General features: G+C 42.7%; 1 protein-coding gene across 4 annotated transcripts in view; it reads right to left on the reverse strand.

Moving 5' to 3' along the window:
* OTUD7B (OTU deubiquitinase 7B) overlaps positions 1 to 18,390 on the reverse strand; it is a 55,785-nt gene that overhangs the window by 18,270 nt on the left and 19,125 nt on the right. For 3 of the 4 annotated variants that reach the window (XM_037167970.2, XM_053670076.1, XM_037167957.2), the window contains 2 exons: positions 5,413 to 5,562; positions 988 to 1,176 (listed from right to left, as the gene is read on the reverse strand). In XM_037167970.2, coding sequence (XP_037023865.1) covers positions 988 to 1,176; positions 5,413 to 5,497 — 274 coding nt within the window. In that variant the 5' untranslated portion in view covers positions 5,498 to 5,562. The remainder of the gene's footprint in view (positions 1 to 987; positions 1,177 to 5,412; positions 5,563 to 18,390) is intronic. The other variant, XM_037167965.2, reaches the window with a different exon arrangement.

Here is an 18,390-nt window from a genome sequence, read left to right on the forward strand (position 1 = left end):
GTGAGGCAACCATACCTTGATGTTTCTCTCCCTCTCTTTCTCCCTCCCTTCTAAGAATAAATAAAATCTTTAAAAAAAAAACAAAAAAAAAACCCTTAAACAGGAGTAAACTATATACTGCATCTTACTCTTCTCAATAGATTCGACAGATTTTTCCAAAACAGCACATCTATTTCCACCTAATTCTTTCTAACAGCTGTAGAATACTCCACAATATGAATTTTTACAATTTATTTAACCACTCCTCTATTAATGGACATTAAAAGTTGTTTTCAGCCCTGTCTGGTTGGCTCAGTGGACTGAGTGCCAGCCTGTGGACCAAAAGGTTGCCAGTTCGATTCCCAATCAGGGCACATGCATGGGTTGCAGGCCAGGTCCCCCATTCAGGCAAATGATAGATGTATCTTTCGTATATCGATGTTTCTCTCCCTCTTTCTCCTTCCCTTCCCTTCTCTCTAAAAATAAATAAATAAACGCTTTCAAAAAAGTAGTTTTCAAGCTTTAACTTTCAAGCTTTACGTGTGTCTATTTATATATGTATGTATTCATTTAAAGGCTATAGAGCTATATGCACACGTGAACACATGATAAATTCCTATAAATGGAACTGCTGAGTCAGGGGGATACATGCATTTTTAAATTTTGGTAGTGACAACATTAGCAGAATGTCCCCCAAAGAAGTAGATGGTGGCGACCCTTTGAATTCTATTTTTATGTGTCCCAATCACAGCAATTAGACTGCATCCCCCTTCCTCTATTTTGTCACAGTATCTGAAGAAGGCATTCACACTGGGTAACACTCGAAATGCGGAGTGACAGGGAGGGACTCCAGGACCTGGCCAGCCTGAGGCCCCCTCTGACCAGTCTGCCTGGGGACCAGGGGAAGGAAAGAACTATCTCCAAAGGTCACTGAACTCTGACCCCATTTAACAGCCCTGCCCTTCCCTTCTACTCCGCACACAGAAACACCCTCAGTCACCCAAGTACCTTGAACGACGTCATCCTGCCGCTGGAGGGGAGGTCGGGGAGGGCGAGCAGACTCTCTATCAGAAAAGCCCTTTTCAGGGCTCCTGGAGGCACTGCTGCCTTCACTAAAGGGTTGGGGCAGGTTCCCAGCATGGACCTGACGTAGCTGTTCAAAATCACTGAGGGCGGCACTCACATCCCAATTCTTTCCTGTCAGGAGACACGGGGAAAAAGTGAATTGAGCACTCAGAGCACAGGGAAACTGAGGGAAGACACTCAGTGATCACTCTACCCACCCTATCAAAATCAGCAGGCACATACTCACGCACACTTCGATCCCTCTCCTTTCCTTACCCAGCTTTAACTCTCTTTCTAACACTTCTATCTGAAATATCACAATTTCTTTGCTTACTGTCAATATCCTAGGTAAGCCCCACGAACATAGAAATTTTGTCTCTCTGTAGTGGAAGGGCCCTTGAGAGACCTAGAAACCTCATTTGACATGTAAAGGGTATGAAGCTTAATGAAATGGGGTGACTTGGCCAAAGTTACAGCTAGTCTGTACCAGGCCCAGCGGGAGTCAAGACCAGGTCCAGGTCCCCTAATTCTGAGGTCCAGTGGGTTATTTACCTAGATGTCCTGTAGGATGTCCTAAGCCCCCTGAAATTGTACACAAAGTTATAGTTATGTGCATTTTTCTGAAGAAAGAGCAACTAGCTGTCATTAGATTATCAAAGGGAATTAACCTCCCCAAACTGAAGAATCACTGCTCTACTGAAGACCCTAAAAGACATATCTGCCACATGGTTTTTCCTATTGCTTTCTCCAGTTAAATTACTCAGTGAATAACACGCTGCACAACTGTTCACTCTTCCTCCTGTTCTACCCCATCTGCGGGCTCCTTACCGCAGTCCTAGGCCTGGTGTCCCACCTCCGGTCCACTCTAAGGAATTCCACGAGATTACTCTTTCTAAATCACAGTCCTGACATTCTGACGTCCTAGTCAGTCTTTACGGTCTAACCACAGTCTGTGGAACAAAAGCCTGGGCTCTTGGGCATGACATTCAAGACTTCCTACGACCTGGTGTACTCTTCTTTTTTTTTTTTAGATTTTATTTATTTATTTTTAGACAGAGAGGAAGGAAGGGAGAAAGAGAGGGAGAGAAACACCAATCTGTGGTTGTCTCTCACACGCCCCACATAGGGAAGCCTGGCCTGCAACCCGGACATGTGCCCTGACTGGGAATCAAACCTGTGACCCCTTGGTTTGCAAGCCGGCACTCAATCCACTGAGCCATGCCAGCTAGGGCCCTGGTTTATTTTTCTAGTTTTTTTTTTTCTATACTTCGATTTCCCTGCCTATGAAAGTGGAGGCGATATCATATTGGGTTGTTATGAAGATTAAGTGAATTGAAAGTACTTGGAACAGTGTTTGGTACACAGAAAGCGTTATCCATGTGCATAATCATGTTGCTGTTATGTTTCTCCTTATTATTATGATTCTCCAGTTAACTGTATTAATTGGCCGTGTCTGCTGAATTCACTTCTGAACCATTACATTCATCGTTTGTCCCAACTCCCTGTTAACTCTGCTTCCATCATACTGGCCTCTTTGCTCTTCCCAGAACATGCTCAAGACTGTGCCCACCTACAGCCTTTCCGCTAACTCTTCCCACTGCTCCTTCCCCAGTATATCTACACAGGTGACTCCTCAACCCCTTTGGGTACTTACTCAAAGGGCACATTCTTTTCTTTTCTTTTTTTAAGATTTTATTTATTTATTTATTTATAGAGGGGAAGGAGACAGGGAGAGAAACATCAGTGTATGGTTGCCTTTCGTGCGTCCCCTGCCTTTCGTGCGTCCCCTGCTGGGAACTGGCCTGCAGGGAAGCAGTCTGCAACCCAGGCTTGTGCCCTGACTGGGAATCGAACCGCGATCCTTTGATTCGCAGGCCCGCGCTCTATCCACTGAGCTACACCAGCCAGGGCTCTCAAACGGCACATTCTTAGTAAGGCCTACCCTGACCACCCAATTAAAATCACAGCCTCATCATTCCCCTATTTTCCATAACACCTTATAATAGTTTACTTGGTTATCATGTTTGTTATTTATTGACTATCTTTCCCACTAAAAGGGCAGAGATTTTTGTTTGTCTTGTTCAAGTATCTAGAACCTGGCACATAGTAGTTACTCAATAAATATTTTTTGAAGAATGGAGAACTTCTGTCCTGAATGAATGAATGAGTGAATGACATCTATCTTGAGCAATGGATCTAATCTTCAGCTGTCTGCTGAACTCCTTAAAATCAGGGCCTCCTAAACAATCAACATGTCCAAAGGTGAGAGTCCATCATCTTCCCTCCCAAAACTTGCTTCTTTTCCTCCTCTGACATTCTCTCAGTCAGCAGTGGCATCCGGTCCCTCCAACCCGAAACATCAGTCCTCTCCAGCTCCTCACTAGTCCTCAGATCCCATTCTTCCTCTTCCTTCACTATCCAGTCAGTCCTCAGGCTGTCTGTCCTTGACACAGCTCTCACATCTCTCCTTTCTTGTCCCTTTCTATTGTCACTGTCCTAACTCAAGTCCTGATGATCTTTACCTGGTCCTTGGTCTTTGCAGAGGGGCTCTCTCTAGTCTCTCTAATCTTAATCTATCCCCTCTCTCATTTTTTCTTTTTTTCCTCCAATTAATTCTTAATATTACGACCAGAGTTAACTTTTAAAGGGAAAAGAGACAGAAAGAAAGAGACAGAGAGAAAATGACAATCAGGCCCTTTAATCCCACTTCTAAACTGTATCTTAAACCCATCCACCTCTCACTCTGCTGCTACCTCTCCCACCTAAACTACTACCATATCCTTAACTGATTTTACCACTTCTCCTCTGGCCACCTTCCAATCCATTCCGCATCTTTCGACTAGTACACTGTTAAAAACTCAAACCCAATCACATTACTCCCCTGGTTAAAATCCTTCACCAGCTTCCCACAGAAGAGAGAAACTTTAGCTCCTTGTCATGGCTACAAAGCCACCCACCACGTCCTGTTTCCTGCCTACCTGACCAGCTTCCTACCATTTTTACACCAGTCTTCCTACCTCTTTCACTGGTTTTTCTAATGTGCCAAACTCTCCTTCTCCTTGGGGTCCCTGTAGAAGCTAATTCTTCTAATAAGCAAGCATTCTCTTCCACATTCCTTTGTATTCCTTCTGGGTTTGATTCAAATGCCACTTCCTCAGGAAGGCCTTTCTGCACTCGCTAGCTAATTTGGGTTTGTACCTTACACTTCCATAGCACTCGTTTCACAGCATGAGTGTGTGTGCCCATGGGTATGGGGATGTGTGCCAGAGAGAGCAAGAGAGAGAGAGAGAGAGGGAACACGTGAGCATTATTTTATAATAGAACTGTTAAGAGCTGGACTTTGAAACCAGACTGCCTAGGTTCAAATCCTACTTAACCTCTTTGAACCTCAGTTTTAGAATTATAATACCAGAAGTTTAAACCCTGATCTTCTATTTCCAAACTAAGGCTCCACTCATGGGTAGCTAAGCAAATGTCAAATGGTGACACCTTTCTCACAATCTAAAAAAACTACCCATTTATACTACGAACTTGCCCCTTTCCCCATAGACTTATCTATCTGCATTATTATATATTTTCATCATCAAAAAGCATCTGTTAGTAATGATGCCAAACAAAGATTCCACATCGCATGATTCCAAGCCTTAAAGACCTTAAGATCTAGAACATTCACACTGACATGTATATACAGGTATAAGTAAACAAAAGGAGCAAAATTAACTCACTCTAAACAGAATTACCCATATTAAGTAGGAAAGGAAAAAGAAAAAAAAACCAAAACCATGAATGATCCCAAATATGAAAACCCAAAAGCCATTTAAAGTGGAACCTTGGTTCTCGAGCTTAATTTGTTCTGGAAAACTATTCAAGAAGCAATCAAAACCGAATCTCCTTTGTCTGTCATCTGAGACGTGTGACTAATCATAGAGATATCAGCATGAGAGGATTCTGGGGTAGAGAAGTGAGACCCAAGGTTTTCTTAGAGAACCGAGACATTTTTTCCATGAACACCTTGGTTGAGAACCAAATTGTTTGAAAACCAAGGCATTCAAGAACCAAGGTTTGACTGTATAAATAAGTCTTAAAGATCTAGAGTTATACTTTCAGTGAACTAATATAACATTTCACTTGTATTACCTGAGCATTAAATTGGCAGTGCAGAAAGCTACCCTGAAAAAATTCAAGGCAAAAGGAAGATTTTGCATTTTAAAATTATGGTGGGTCACACACAGAGTAGATTATTAGAAATAATTTAAATATAAGGCCTACCATTCACAAAGTGTCTTTCTGATCACCTTAAATGTCCCAAATCATCTTAATAAATACCACATTTTACTTTCTTCTCATTCTCCCCCAGTGACCTCTTACCTTCTAGGAGGTCTCGGGCCAGCCCTGGCTCAGCTCCTGTGGAACGAACAAAGTCCGACAGGACAGCATCCATGTCCAGGGTCATGAGATCATTAAGTACCTTTAGGCAGAGGATGTAAGGAGGACATCGATCAAAATTCAGGCCTCCACCTGAGGAAGAAATAAACACGTAAGACTCAAACTGCACTGGAATGGAATGATCATGGCCCAATTGCAGCAGCTTCCTAACCAAATGTGGAAATTGACCATCCTAGCTCATTCATTTCAGTTGAATCTATTATGAAGACTGACACTGAGTTTCCTAATTCCTTATCAATATTTTTTAACTAATACATTAACCACAAAACCATAATACCACTCCAAATAATGCCCTTCCCCTACCTTTCTAGAGCATTACATTTCTACCCATCGATTTGCTTATCCAAACTAGTCCAGACTACCACCCTGAAGAACTCCCCACCCGCATTCTTCTCTAACATAGCACCTTGTTCATTTCCTTCCCGGCAATTTACTATACTCTAAAATCATTGTGATCAGTTACTATACAGTCTTCTCCTCTAATATGTAAGTTTCTTTAAAGTAAAGAGCTTGTGTGTCCTGTTCCCTAATGTGTCCCCAGCATGTATCACCTGGCACAGTGCTCGGCACACATGCCCTCAGGAAATATTTGCTGAGTAAATGAATGAAAGAATGAATGAATACTATACACTAAATAATTGACAGCTACCGCTCTTCTGATGCTAGTGAGGAAATGGGAGGAGCAATATGATCACTAGAACAACTCAAAGGAAAAACCATAAACTGTTACGCAAAGCAGAGTAGAGATCCCAAAGTTTCGTAACAAAGGTCAATCTTTGTCCACTAACTCCACAAGACTGCCAAATAAGTTCACCTGAAAAAGATCTCTTCTTTCAGACTTAACTTTGGCAGAATCTCTGTCCCTGACTGGCAGCCTGGCATCAATCCACATTTCTCTGAAGAATCCACATTCCTCTGAAGTCCCATTCCTTGGCAGTCTTAGCTGAGGAAGCAATAATGGAATGGGAACGACCGCTAGCCAAATTCTGCCATGTTGGACAGGTTGTTCGCAGTTCTCTGGAGAAGAGGATTTGTCCATCAAGTCACCAGGTACACGCACCTGCCCCTCCACACCCATCAACCCCCTGCCTTTTGGGGCAGGCAAAAGTACCATTCTCAAAGGTAACAGGTGACTCAGGTGACAGTCTCTTTAACCCCAGGCCCCAGCCTGTTTAGTGATGTGACTGGATCCTAATTTTCTGCATGCCTTAGAAATATTAACGCAATCATTTGTGGGTTATGAACCCAGTAGAGGTCACTAACTTGGTAACACTGATCTTTCACAGGAGAGATAAATGGTGAAATAAAAAGAATTCTCTCTTGTACTGTGTTGCAATAGTGCAAGAGATTCTTGAATGCCGCGACATGTTTTATTTACATTTGTAGCCCCAACCATCTAGCAAAGCATCTACAATACTGTAGGCAGTCAATCACCACCTGAAGAATAAATGAGCCTCCACACCACTCGCCAACCAAACCAATCAATTTGAGGCTTAATGTAGCAAATCAAAAATTCTAGGATACTTCATACTTCCTATCACTCCTCTATTGCTAAGGGCCTCCCCTGGTCCCAGCCATCTCTCCGAGTTTAGGACATCTTCTTTCTAAAAAGACATCGGCTGTACTGTCACTGCTTCCACCATCCTCCTGTCACATGATTTGTACCAACACCTCTATGTATTAACTGGGTGACTTCTGTCAAATTACTCACAGGGTTTCAGCTGCCTCTTGTATACCCCAGACTTGGATTCAATGACTTCTAAGATCCTTTCCAGATTTAAAAAATGAACTTCTTAGGTTCAACACAGCCTCATAAACTGTGGTCCTTATATTCTCTTTTGGTCTATACATTATCAATATCTAATTTAGTTCCATTTCAATATCACAATTGTCACAAAAGGCTACCAATTCCTAAATGACTTTTTCCCTAAGATACCTAAGTTTCAACATGTTATAAATCAGTTCCTTCCATTCATTACTTAAGAAACAAATTCCTTCAGAATTCATAGATGAGTAGGTGGCTTCTCCCTCCCCCAATACAGACAGGAACTCCTTCTCTGGGCCCACTTCAGTCACTGTCTTAGGTCGCAGGACATGGGAGCGGCCCAAATAACTCAGATGCATGAATAATCCCAAACCAAGGGCATGCTTAAAAATGATTTCAATCTTCTAAAAAATAACATGTGAAGGAACTTAGTAAAGCCTCTTTAATAACCTTCTGAGAGAATGAGAAAAATATACACTAAGCACAAAAATAGCAGTCAGCAAAAAAGAGCTCAGTGGGAGAGAAAAGAGTTGATTAAGCCACAGGCATGTAGGCAATTTCCCAGACACAGGCTTCTGAGAGAAGCCAATGAAAACCATCAATATCAAGGCATCACAGATCTCATGTGCCAACACAGTAGGCCATTCTTTCCAAAAATAGTTTAAGATTTTATTCACTTACTTTTAGAGAGAGGAAGAGAGGCAGAAAGAATGGGAGAGAAACATCAATGTGTGATTGCCTCTCACACACCCCAAACTGGGGACCCAGCCCACAACCCAGGCATGTGCCCTGACTGGGAATTAAACTGGTGACCCCCTGGTTTGCAGGCCAGCACTCAATCCACTGAGCCACACCAGCCAGGGCTCCAAAAATATTTTTTAAAAATAATTTAGAGGTCCAACATTATCTAGCATGACTTGCTCAAAAATTCAAAGCACTGCCCTGGCCAGTGTGGCTCAGTTGCTTGGGTACTGTCCCCACAAACCAAAAGGTCTAGGATTTGAACCAGGTCAGGGCACATGCCTGGGTTGTGGGTTTGGTATCTGGTCAGGGCACGTAGGAAAGGCAACTAATCGATGTCTCTCTCACACACTGATGTTTCTCCCTCTCCCTTCTCCTCTCCAAAAAAAAAAAAAAAAAAAAAACCCTCAAAGCACAACACCATACTTCTGGCAACACATCTTATATTTGATGTCTCCAGGTGCATGCACGGACTCCACCCTAACCCCACCCGACAGGTGAGGACAGCTGCTTTTGTTACATCACCACAACACCTGGCCACAGTTTCTCCAATTCCGAATGGGAACATCCAAGGTCATGACTAAGATTCACAGTCCACGGCTCTGTCTCCGCACACAGGAAGGAAATGAAGAAAACAAAATGCTGGCTTTCAAACTTTCCAGTGAAACAGAAGCAGCACTCAAACAGCTGTTGACTGAATGGTATTCAGACAAATCTCAATTGGAGTCAAAGTCCTCCAATCTTCCAACTGCAAGATACTCCAGCTTCAGCAATTATTTAATCCAATATCTTCTCCATTCAAGAAGCCTTCTATTAGATCTGGCAGATCAATCATCCAGTCTCCACATGAATACAAGCTTTGCCGGAAAGCTCATTCCTCTGCCAGGATGTCCATTTTATTGTTAGACAGCTCTGATTGTTACAAAATGCTTTTCTAAACGAAATCACCAGCCCTCCCCGACCTATAATTTTCACATAATGGCCCTTGTTCTGTTCTCTAGAACAATAAAATCTACTCCCAGGATGATGAAATTGTCATGGAAACAATTCAATTAAGCATTTTTTACATAAAATGTTGTTGTGGATCAACACTGCAATGTCATGGGCCAGCCAGTAGCCTTTATTAAAAAAAAAAAAAATCCTTCCTTACAGATCAGTTAAGTACTTGCTTTTACCTGTATTCATTCGTAATTGTTTATACTGACTCCATAGTATAAACTCGACATGTGGGATAAATGAAATCAATAGAGTACCTTGTTCCAAATTCACTGCTGCTGCTATCTCTGCCTCTCATCCCTACGTTTACTTCCACGCTCTCGTGAACTGACGCCAACAATCAAGGATAAAAAACAAGTTAATATTAAGCACGTTCAAAAACACTGTCCTATTCATTAATGACAAACCACCTGTAGCAGGCTTATCATTCCCAGTTTACAGGCAAAGAAAAAAGGCTCGAAGAGTCACGTGGGTTGCTGGAAGTCTGAACACAGGCTCTACACCACACTGCCTTCCAAGGGACTAGGGCTTTACTAGAGCACCAGTGTGACTCCCAGAACCACACTGATTTCCTTACCCATGTAATTCATTCACCAACAGGAAAGGGCTGTGCCTGTCTCTCACATTTATTATAGACTTAGGCACCCACCTTGTATTCTCTTCATTTCAAATCTCACCATTTTTCTCCATAATGTCAGTGCCCGCCTAAACAATCCATCCAACATTTCTGCCCTACAGCTTCATAATCTCATCAGATGCAAAGACCTCCATCTCTACTCCAACAACGCAGTCCCGGATCCTGCATCTCCTGAAACCGCTCCACCTCTAAGTCTTCATCTCCCAACATCTTCCTCTGGCTACAACCTCATCCCCTTCCAGCTTCTCCTCTGCACTCCTAAACCTGCTCTCTCACCTCAAGGCTTCCTCATCTCAGACCATCCACTTCCTTACCCACCTTATTTGTTAATTCAACCAAGAATTTATGGAGTGCCTACTAGGTGTTAGGCATTTATGGTCAGGATTAGGAACACAACAGTGAACTACAATCAATCTCTATCCTCACAAAGCTTCCAGCATGGAAAAAGAAAACCAGAAAATTTCACAATTATAATTTACTAAAGAAATGCTGAGGATAGGGGTGGTATCTCTTATAGGGAGGCAAGAAAAGCTTTCTCAAGGAAGCAATACTACATCAAAGAATTTAAAAGTGAGTAAGAACCAGAGAAACCGAAAAAGAAAGAAGGCCCTAAGCAGAAGAAAAGTGTACCAACGTCCTTCGGCAGGAAGGAACACAGAGATAAGAATGGTGCAAAATGAGGAGGGAGAGAGGGCCTAGCAGGCCCTGTTAAAGGCAGACACATGATCCCGGGCACACGGAACCAGTGAGTGCATAAATAAATGAGCCTTGAGCCAAACTAACGATTCTTTGTCTCCTTCGCTCTCTCTCCTGCCCTCTCTCTCTAAAAATCAATAAATAAAAACATTTTTAAAGATTAAGATTTTATCCTAAAAGTATTCAAATGTCACTGAAGCATTATAAGCAGAGGCAGGATATAATTACAGTTGAATTATTTTAAAAATCATTGAATTTACAGTGAGAAAAATGGTAAAAAAATAGAAGGGAGTACAAGAGGATGTAGGGAGAAGTGACTGGAATATTATTACAAAAGAGATAATGATGAGCAGGCCTAGGTATAACGGCAGTGAAGACGGAGAAAAATGAATAGATTCCACTGTGTCCTTTCTTGCTTAACTGAATGTGAATCCAGTTGATTGATCACGTATTTTCCTGTGAAAACCCAGTCCTTATCCTACTGTTTCATCTGCCCAATGCAGACAGATCCCACATTCAACTGCTCTGCTACTGAATGGGGCTATTGAGCAAAACAAGATCACGTAACCTTGCAGAGAAATACAACTACAGATAGATGGTACTGAGTCTCATCCCCGTCAGCAAAGCACTGCTGTCTTTGTTTGACTTTGGTACCTCAATAAAACCTGTAAGTCCTATCCCCCTACCTTCACCATTCTCCTTGAGCCTCTTACTTGTCACTTTTCTTACTCCTGGCAGATGACCCTGTCTCCAACTTCACAGGAAAAAAATTACAAAACAAAGCAAGAGAGTTCCTTCAGGTTTCTTCCCCTGCCCCTACCTGCTGGCTGGCTCCTCTTCCCTGCAGAACTCACCAAAATATTCACTGATGCTATTTTCTCACCTTGTATTCAGCCCTCAACCTACCAATATTGCTTTCTAGTGAAAGACAATGAAGATTCCTCAAAAAGTTGAAAATAGGACTACCATATGACCCAGCAATACCACTCTTGAGTATTTAGCCAAAGAAATCCAAAACACTTATTTGAAAAGATATATGCACCCTATGTTCACTGCAGCATTATTTATAATAGCCAGGATATGGAAGGAACCTAACTGCCCATCAACAGATGAATGGATAAAGAAAATATAGTGTGTGTGTGTGTGTGTGTGTGTGTACAATGGAACACTACTTGGCCATAAAAAAGAATGAAATCTTGTCATGTGCCACAACATGGATGGGTGGGCTTACAGGATATCAAGCTAAGTGAAATAAGTCAGAGAAAGATAAATACCATATAAATTCACTTATATGTGAATCTAAAAACCAAAATACACAAACAAAGCAGAAACAAACTCTTAGATACAGAGAACAAATTGATGATGGTCACCAGATGGGAAGGGGGTTGGAGGATGAGTGAAAAATGTGAAAGGAATTAAGGCCCTGGCTGGTGTAGCTCAGTGGATTGAACACGGGCCTGCAAACCACACTATTGCAGTTCGATTCCCAGTCAGGGCATATGCCTGGGTTGCAGGCTGGTTCCCTACAGGCCAGTTCCCAGCAGGGGATGCACGAAAGGCAACCATACATCAATGTTTCTCTCCCTCTCTCCTTCCCCCCTTCCCCTCTAAAGATAAATAAATAAAAATCTTTAAAAAAAAATGTGAGGACTTCCGCCAAGATGGAGGCATAGGTGGAAGCACTGCTTCTTCTCACACAACCAAGTTTAAAAACAACAGAGTTTTAGCAACAAAAACGCAGCCAAACCACAGAAAATTGAACCACACATAAGTCTGACAACAACGAACCCTTCAGCCAAACCAGTAAGAGGGGCAGAGCCAGCACCAGAGCGGGGTCGGGCAGGAAAGAGCCACCGGACCAACCCAGGTGCAGGCACGCCAGCAGCTGTGGACGGATCCCAGGTGTGGAGGAGCAGGCGGACCCACTGAGGGCGCAGGGCGATGGACTCACTGAGGGCACAAGGAGGTGGACTCGCTGAGGGCTGACCACAGTCACACAGTCGAGCGCAGATAAACCGGTGAAGGAGCGAAGCAGTGAGACAGACCGTGCAGGCTCCAGTGGCGGAAAGTGGCAGAGGGGACCGCCACTGTCCCTCTCTGACCCCACCCCTACATACAGCGTCACAAACCAGCGACCTGGGTGGCCTCCCTCCTGACCCTCCTCCTACGTACAGGCACAAACAGATCAAAACATGGCTAGCTCGAGCCCCAGAGCTGATAAATCTAAGCGATGAAGAAATAGCCAAACTTTCAGATGCACAGTTCAAAACACTGGTGATCAGGATGCTCACAGAACTGGTTGATTTTAGTCACAAATTAGAGGAACATATGAAAGCTAAACTAATTGAAATTAATGGAAATGCACAGGAAACCAATAGTAATGGAAAGGAAACTGGGACTCAAATCAAAGGAGAAGATCAGAAAGAGGAAAAAAATGACCAAACAGAAAAGGATGAAGAAACAAGAATTCAAAAAAATGAGGAGAGGCTTAGGAACCTCCAGGACATCTTTAAATGTTCCAACGTCCAAATTATAGGGGTACCAGAAGGGGAAGAGGAACAGCCGTGAGTGGAAAACTTATTTGAACAAATAATAAAGGAGAATTTCCCCAATCTAGCAAAGGAAATAGACTTCCAGGAAATCCAGGAAGCTCAGAGAGTACCAAAGAAGTTGGACCCAAGAAGAAACACACCAAGGCGCATCATAATTACATTTGCCAAAATTAAAATGAAGGAGAGAATCCTAGAAGCAGCAAGAGATAAGGGGACTGTCACCTACAAAGGAGTTCCCATCAGACTGTCAGCGGATTTCTCAAAAGAGACCTTCCAGGCAAGAAGGGGCTGGAAAGAAGTATTCCAAGTCATGAAAACCAAAGACCTACAACCAAGACTGCTCTATCCAGCAAAGTTTTCATTTAGAATGGAAGGACAGATAAAGTGCTTCTCAGATAAGATCAAATTCAAGAAGTTCATCATCACTAAGTTCTTATTATATGAAATGTTAACGGGACTTACCTAAGAAAAAGAAGATAAAAAATATGAACAGTGAAAGGACAGCAAACTCACAGTTATTAACAACCACACCTAAAACAAAAGCAAATTAAGAGGACAGCTAGATCAGGAGTGAACCATAGCAATGAAGATCATGTGGAAGGTTAGCAAACAGGGGAGTGGGAGAAGGAGAAGGGAGGAGAAGGTACAGAAAATAAGTAGCACAGACGGTAGATAGAAAATAGGGTGGAGGGTAAGAATAGTATGGGAAATATAGAATCTAAAGAACTTGAGACACATGATCATAAACTAAAGGGGGGGAATGGTGGGGGAGGGGTGTGCAGGGTGGAGGGGAATGAAGGGGGGAAATAGAACTGTAATGGCATAATCAATAAAATATATTTTAAAAAATGTGAAAGGAATTAAGTACAAATTGCGAGTTATAAAAAGAAGTCACAGGGATATAAAGTATAGCATGAATAGCCAGTCGTATTGTAGTAACTGTATGATGCCAGATGGGTACTAGACTTACTGGGGTGACCAATTCATAAGGGATATATGTGTCTGATCACTAGGTTGTACACTTAAAACTAATATAATATTATATGTCAACTTTAACAGAAAAATAAATTTTAAAAATTGTTTTAAAGAGAGAATGGAACTGACCTAGATAAGATCGCCGCAGTCCTCCGTACTGCTGATCTAGAGTGATCTCTCTGCAGCATTTGATACTTACTGACCACTCTCTTCCTGCCTCTCTGGCTCTGCATCTTGGCCACCTTTGTGGCTCCTCTTCCTGTGCACTGTCACGGAAGGCAGTGAGTGTACCCACAGTTCTAACCTCAGGCCTTCCATCTTCCCATTTCGTATTATCCTCATGAGAAGCTTCCCACATGCCCCCGAGCACCCAAATGCTGATGACTCTGACTGTATTTGGAGTAAAGCCCCAAACTCTCTATAGCTCACCTGGGAATCCCACATGCACTTTACAATCAGCATATAAAAACAGGAGCTCCTCCTCTCATCTCTGTCCCCCACCTTTCGAACTACTTCTCTTCCAGTATTGCCTCGTCTAGCAAATGGTACCATCACTGCTCACCCAAATCACAAGCCTGGGAGTCACCTGGCCTTCTCTCTTGTATTATCTTCACTCACAAACAGTCTTGAAGGAAGTTTTACTAACTTTACCTTTAAAATTTCTCAAATCCATCTGGCACCTTCCACTTACTACATCTTTTAAGTTCTCTCAGGTTTTCATAATCTGACTCCTAAGAAATAGTTTCCATTAGCTATGTCTCCCTCTTTCTCTGTCCAGCCATTATTCACAGTGGTTGCTTGTGGAGACTGATCCATATAAAATGCAAATATGATAGTATTACATGCCACTGTTCCAAATTCTTCAATGGATCCCCACTGACTCAAGTTTAAGATCCACATTCCTGTGCATGATAAATAAGGTCCTTTGTGATCGGCGGGCTCTACCAAACTCTCCACCTTGTTTACTTCTCATCATTCTCCTTCTTGTACTCTACTTCCCACGCACAAGATGTGCTTCAAATTTCAGTTCCTTAGCGCATGGTGTTCCCGCTGCCTGGAATGGCATCCTGGTCTTGCACTTGAATTCTTATCTCTTCTTTAAAACTAACTTCAGTACTATCTCATTTGCAAAACCTTCTCTGGACTCCCAAGTTGAACTGCCCACTTCCTCACTGGTGCTCCACCTTGTACTCTACCCCCATCATATTATTTACCACACTGCACAGTATTTGTATTTATTTACAGGTTCGTCTCCCCACTATACCATGAGCAATGTGACGGTGGGAATCTCGTCTTTGTTCTTCCTGTATCCCTAGCATCTAAGTACCTACCAGGTACTCAATTTCTGTTCAGATGAACAGCACTGTAGTTGTACTAGTACCCCACTGTACACAGACACACTCACGGTATTTGCTGATAATCAGATATTCAATGTTGTACAGAAGGGAGTCTAAAAACAGTGGCTCATCTCACAGTTGCTGAAGATTGTTATATGACCTTATTTGCAATAGATTTCTCTTCCTAAACATTGTTTAACAGACTAGTATTAAAATTAGCCTGCACGCTCCAGTACCCAACTATTTAGTAACAGAGAAAAATGACCCCAAATTGAACACCGATTGTAAATAACAGAGCTATGTTAAAGTGCCTGAGAAACTACTGGCCCCACACCCTCCTATGTACAATATCCCCCCAAGGCGTCCGCAGTCTCCGCTGTGCCCACTCTCCTGGTTCCACTGATGCCTTAAGCTGTGTCTGAGTCCTCTCCAACTCCCCCTGAAACTCACTGGAAAACCACATCATTCAAGACCGTGAACAATTTTCAAAGGTCAGAGACTCCTCCATGTCTGTGATGTCAGTCCAGAGGAATCCAGACGGAGGAAAGACGAGGGACAAAAACCCTTAGAAATTTCACACAATTCTTGACTAGGTGGGAGGGAAAAACAAAAGACCGTCTTGGCAGATTGTTCTTAGTTAATACGGGTTCTTCCAAGTGAAAGAAACAAAATACAATCCTTTTAGAACAAAGAAAATATGACTAAATTCCATACTTAAAGAAACCTATGGATCATTAAATGTTACAATACAGGGATAATAACATGAGTCTAAATGAAAGGAATGAAAAGAAGTAGTATGTGTTAAAGCTTTAGGCATTATTTTATTTAAACTTCCAAGCAATTCTGAGAGGTCTGTTTGTCCTGTTAGCCCCACATTACAGATGAAGACACCAGGGCTCACCAAGGTCAGGCAATCTACCCAAGGTCACAGAGGTGAAAAGTGGTAGGACGAGGATTTTTACAAATCCAGCCCAACTCTCCAGAACAGACTCTTGCACCACACCACACGTAGTCCAGGGAGGTGGCCTGAGAAAGCACAGCAGTCCACCCAGGTGGAAGTCCACTCTCGCTGCTTCAACCCCTCTCAGCTCACGCCGAAAGAGAGGATCGGCTCTGAGTTTAGACAAATCTAGGTTCAAATTTCCAGTCTGCTACCAAGGGCTGTGCAATCATGGATAAGTAATATATGTAGCTGCTTTGTGCTTCCACTTCTTCATGTATAAAATGGGGAAAATATCTGCATTTCAGGCTTCTTGTTAGGATTAAATGACTTAAGATATGGAAAGCCTTTGTGACAGCACATGGCAAAAAGTGTCAGCTGCCTTCTTTCTACCTCACTCCTTCCCACACACTTTGCTTCAGTCCACCGGTACCCAACGCTGTCCCTCCATCTTTCCCCCAAAAGCTCCCTCTATTCCTCCCAAACCAACCCTCTAGTAATACAACTGTTTCCGAGGCACAGTCTCAACACATACACACAGCGCCCAGTCGCCATCATTCCCATTCCGGTGTCTCTCAACAACTGGAGCCTTCATGAAAAATGTTGTAAAGGGGGTCTCCTAGTTGAAGTCTGCCAGAAGGCCCCCAAAAATAACAGCAAGAGAAAAGTGTCTGTCCCTCTCCTGGATATACAAACTCAGCTAAATAGCCCACTAATTCCCACATTTCCAGGAACAGCAATTTCAACATATTTACTGAAATTCTAACATCTTAATCTCCCAGTCCTACTTCCCCACCTTTACCGCTCACTACTCTACTCATTCCAGATTCAAAGATTTTATTATATTCTCTTAATCTCATACATGGTGTCTACTTTTTGGACTGTTCGAAAGAAGTGTTCACATCTCCTCCTACTCGCCGTGCACAATACTGAGACGTGTCCTACCTCCACTACAATATATACTCAGGGCATGTCTTCTACTTTATACCCGTAAACTCAACCCACTCATATAATTTACCACTCCCCAAACAATGTATTGGGGACTTAGGAGCTGGCCCCATGGCTTCATTACTATCACTGTTATGTGTACGTGTCAGAACAAGATTTAACTGCTTTTTCCAAGGGTTTCTAGTTTGTGTTTGTTTTTTTTAAAATCAGGTCTACAGAGCAAAACAAATCTCTAAGAGACAAATCCCACTAACAGCCAAATGCTAATATAAAGACCAGGGAGACATTCCCAGAGAACTCCTTACGAACTAGCATTTGTCTTTTCAGTGCTACAGATAAAAGGCTCCTTAGATTATAGTTATTTGGGAAATTTAGTAATTTGGAAGGCTCATACGATGGAAGCTGACCTTTGGAAAAAAGGGCAGAGAGAGTCGTAGAGAAGGTCTGTTATTAGAACACTGGCACAACAACCGTGACTTGAACAGAAGCAGCAATCATGTTCATGTTTGTTTTTTTAGATCTAGACCAAGTATGTCTGTTGGTCATACACAATGAATTCTTTGTTTTTCCGTTCAGATAGGGACAGGAATAGTCCAAAGTTTAGTTCTCAATAAATTCAACTTTTAAAAGAACAGTCTATAAAAACAAAAGTTCCACTGGAGCCCTTCAGGATTCCGATTACTGAACTTTTGACAGGAGAGAAAAAATAAATACTACAAATCAACAGAGGCTGATCCAATAGCAAAACACACAGTTTCCCTAGAATCAACCCTCGACAGCCAGTAGCTATCAACCTTCTCTCCTCTTTCTGATTCCTAATTACAGGGCATTTCACCATCAGTTACCGCACTTCTACTTAAGGGGAGGAAGTGGCAGAAAGAAAAGCATCCCAACTTGCTCTTTCTCTTCAAGGAGGCCATGGAGCCAGAGACGCAGGTATTTGTGAGGCCCTGACAGGCAAGACCACCCTCTCTAGGCCAAGGCCAGTGACGCCACTGAGAATGTCAAAGCTGAAGTCCAAAGCAAGGAAGGCATCCTGCCTGACCAGCAGCATCAGATTTCTGTGGGCAAACAGCGGGAGGATGGACGCACTCTCAAAGACTACAATATTCGGAAAGATTCCACCCTGTACGTGGTGCTGCATCTGCGGGGTGGCAACATCAAGCCCTCCCTCCGCCAGCCTGCCCAGAAGTACAACTGTGACAAGATGATTTGTCCTAAGTGTCACGCCTGCTGCATCCCTGTGCTGTGAAACGCAGCAGGAAGTAAGGCCACACCAATAACCTGCACCCCAAGGACAAGGTTAAATGTGG

Source organism: Artibeus jamaicensis, unplaced genomic scaffold, assembly GCF_021234435.1.
Source record: "Artibeus jamaicensis isolate MK-2021 breed Jamaican fruit bat unplaced genomic scaffold, CSHL_Jam_final contig_1715, whole genome shotgun sequence".
Classification (NCBI taxonomy): Eukaryota; Metazoa; Chordata; class Mammalia; order Chiroptera; family Phyllostomidae; genus Artibeus; species Artibeus jamaicensis.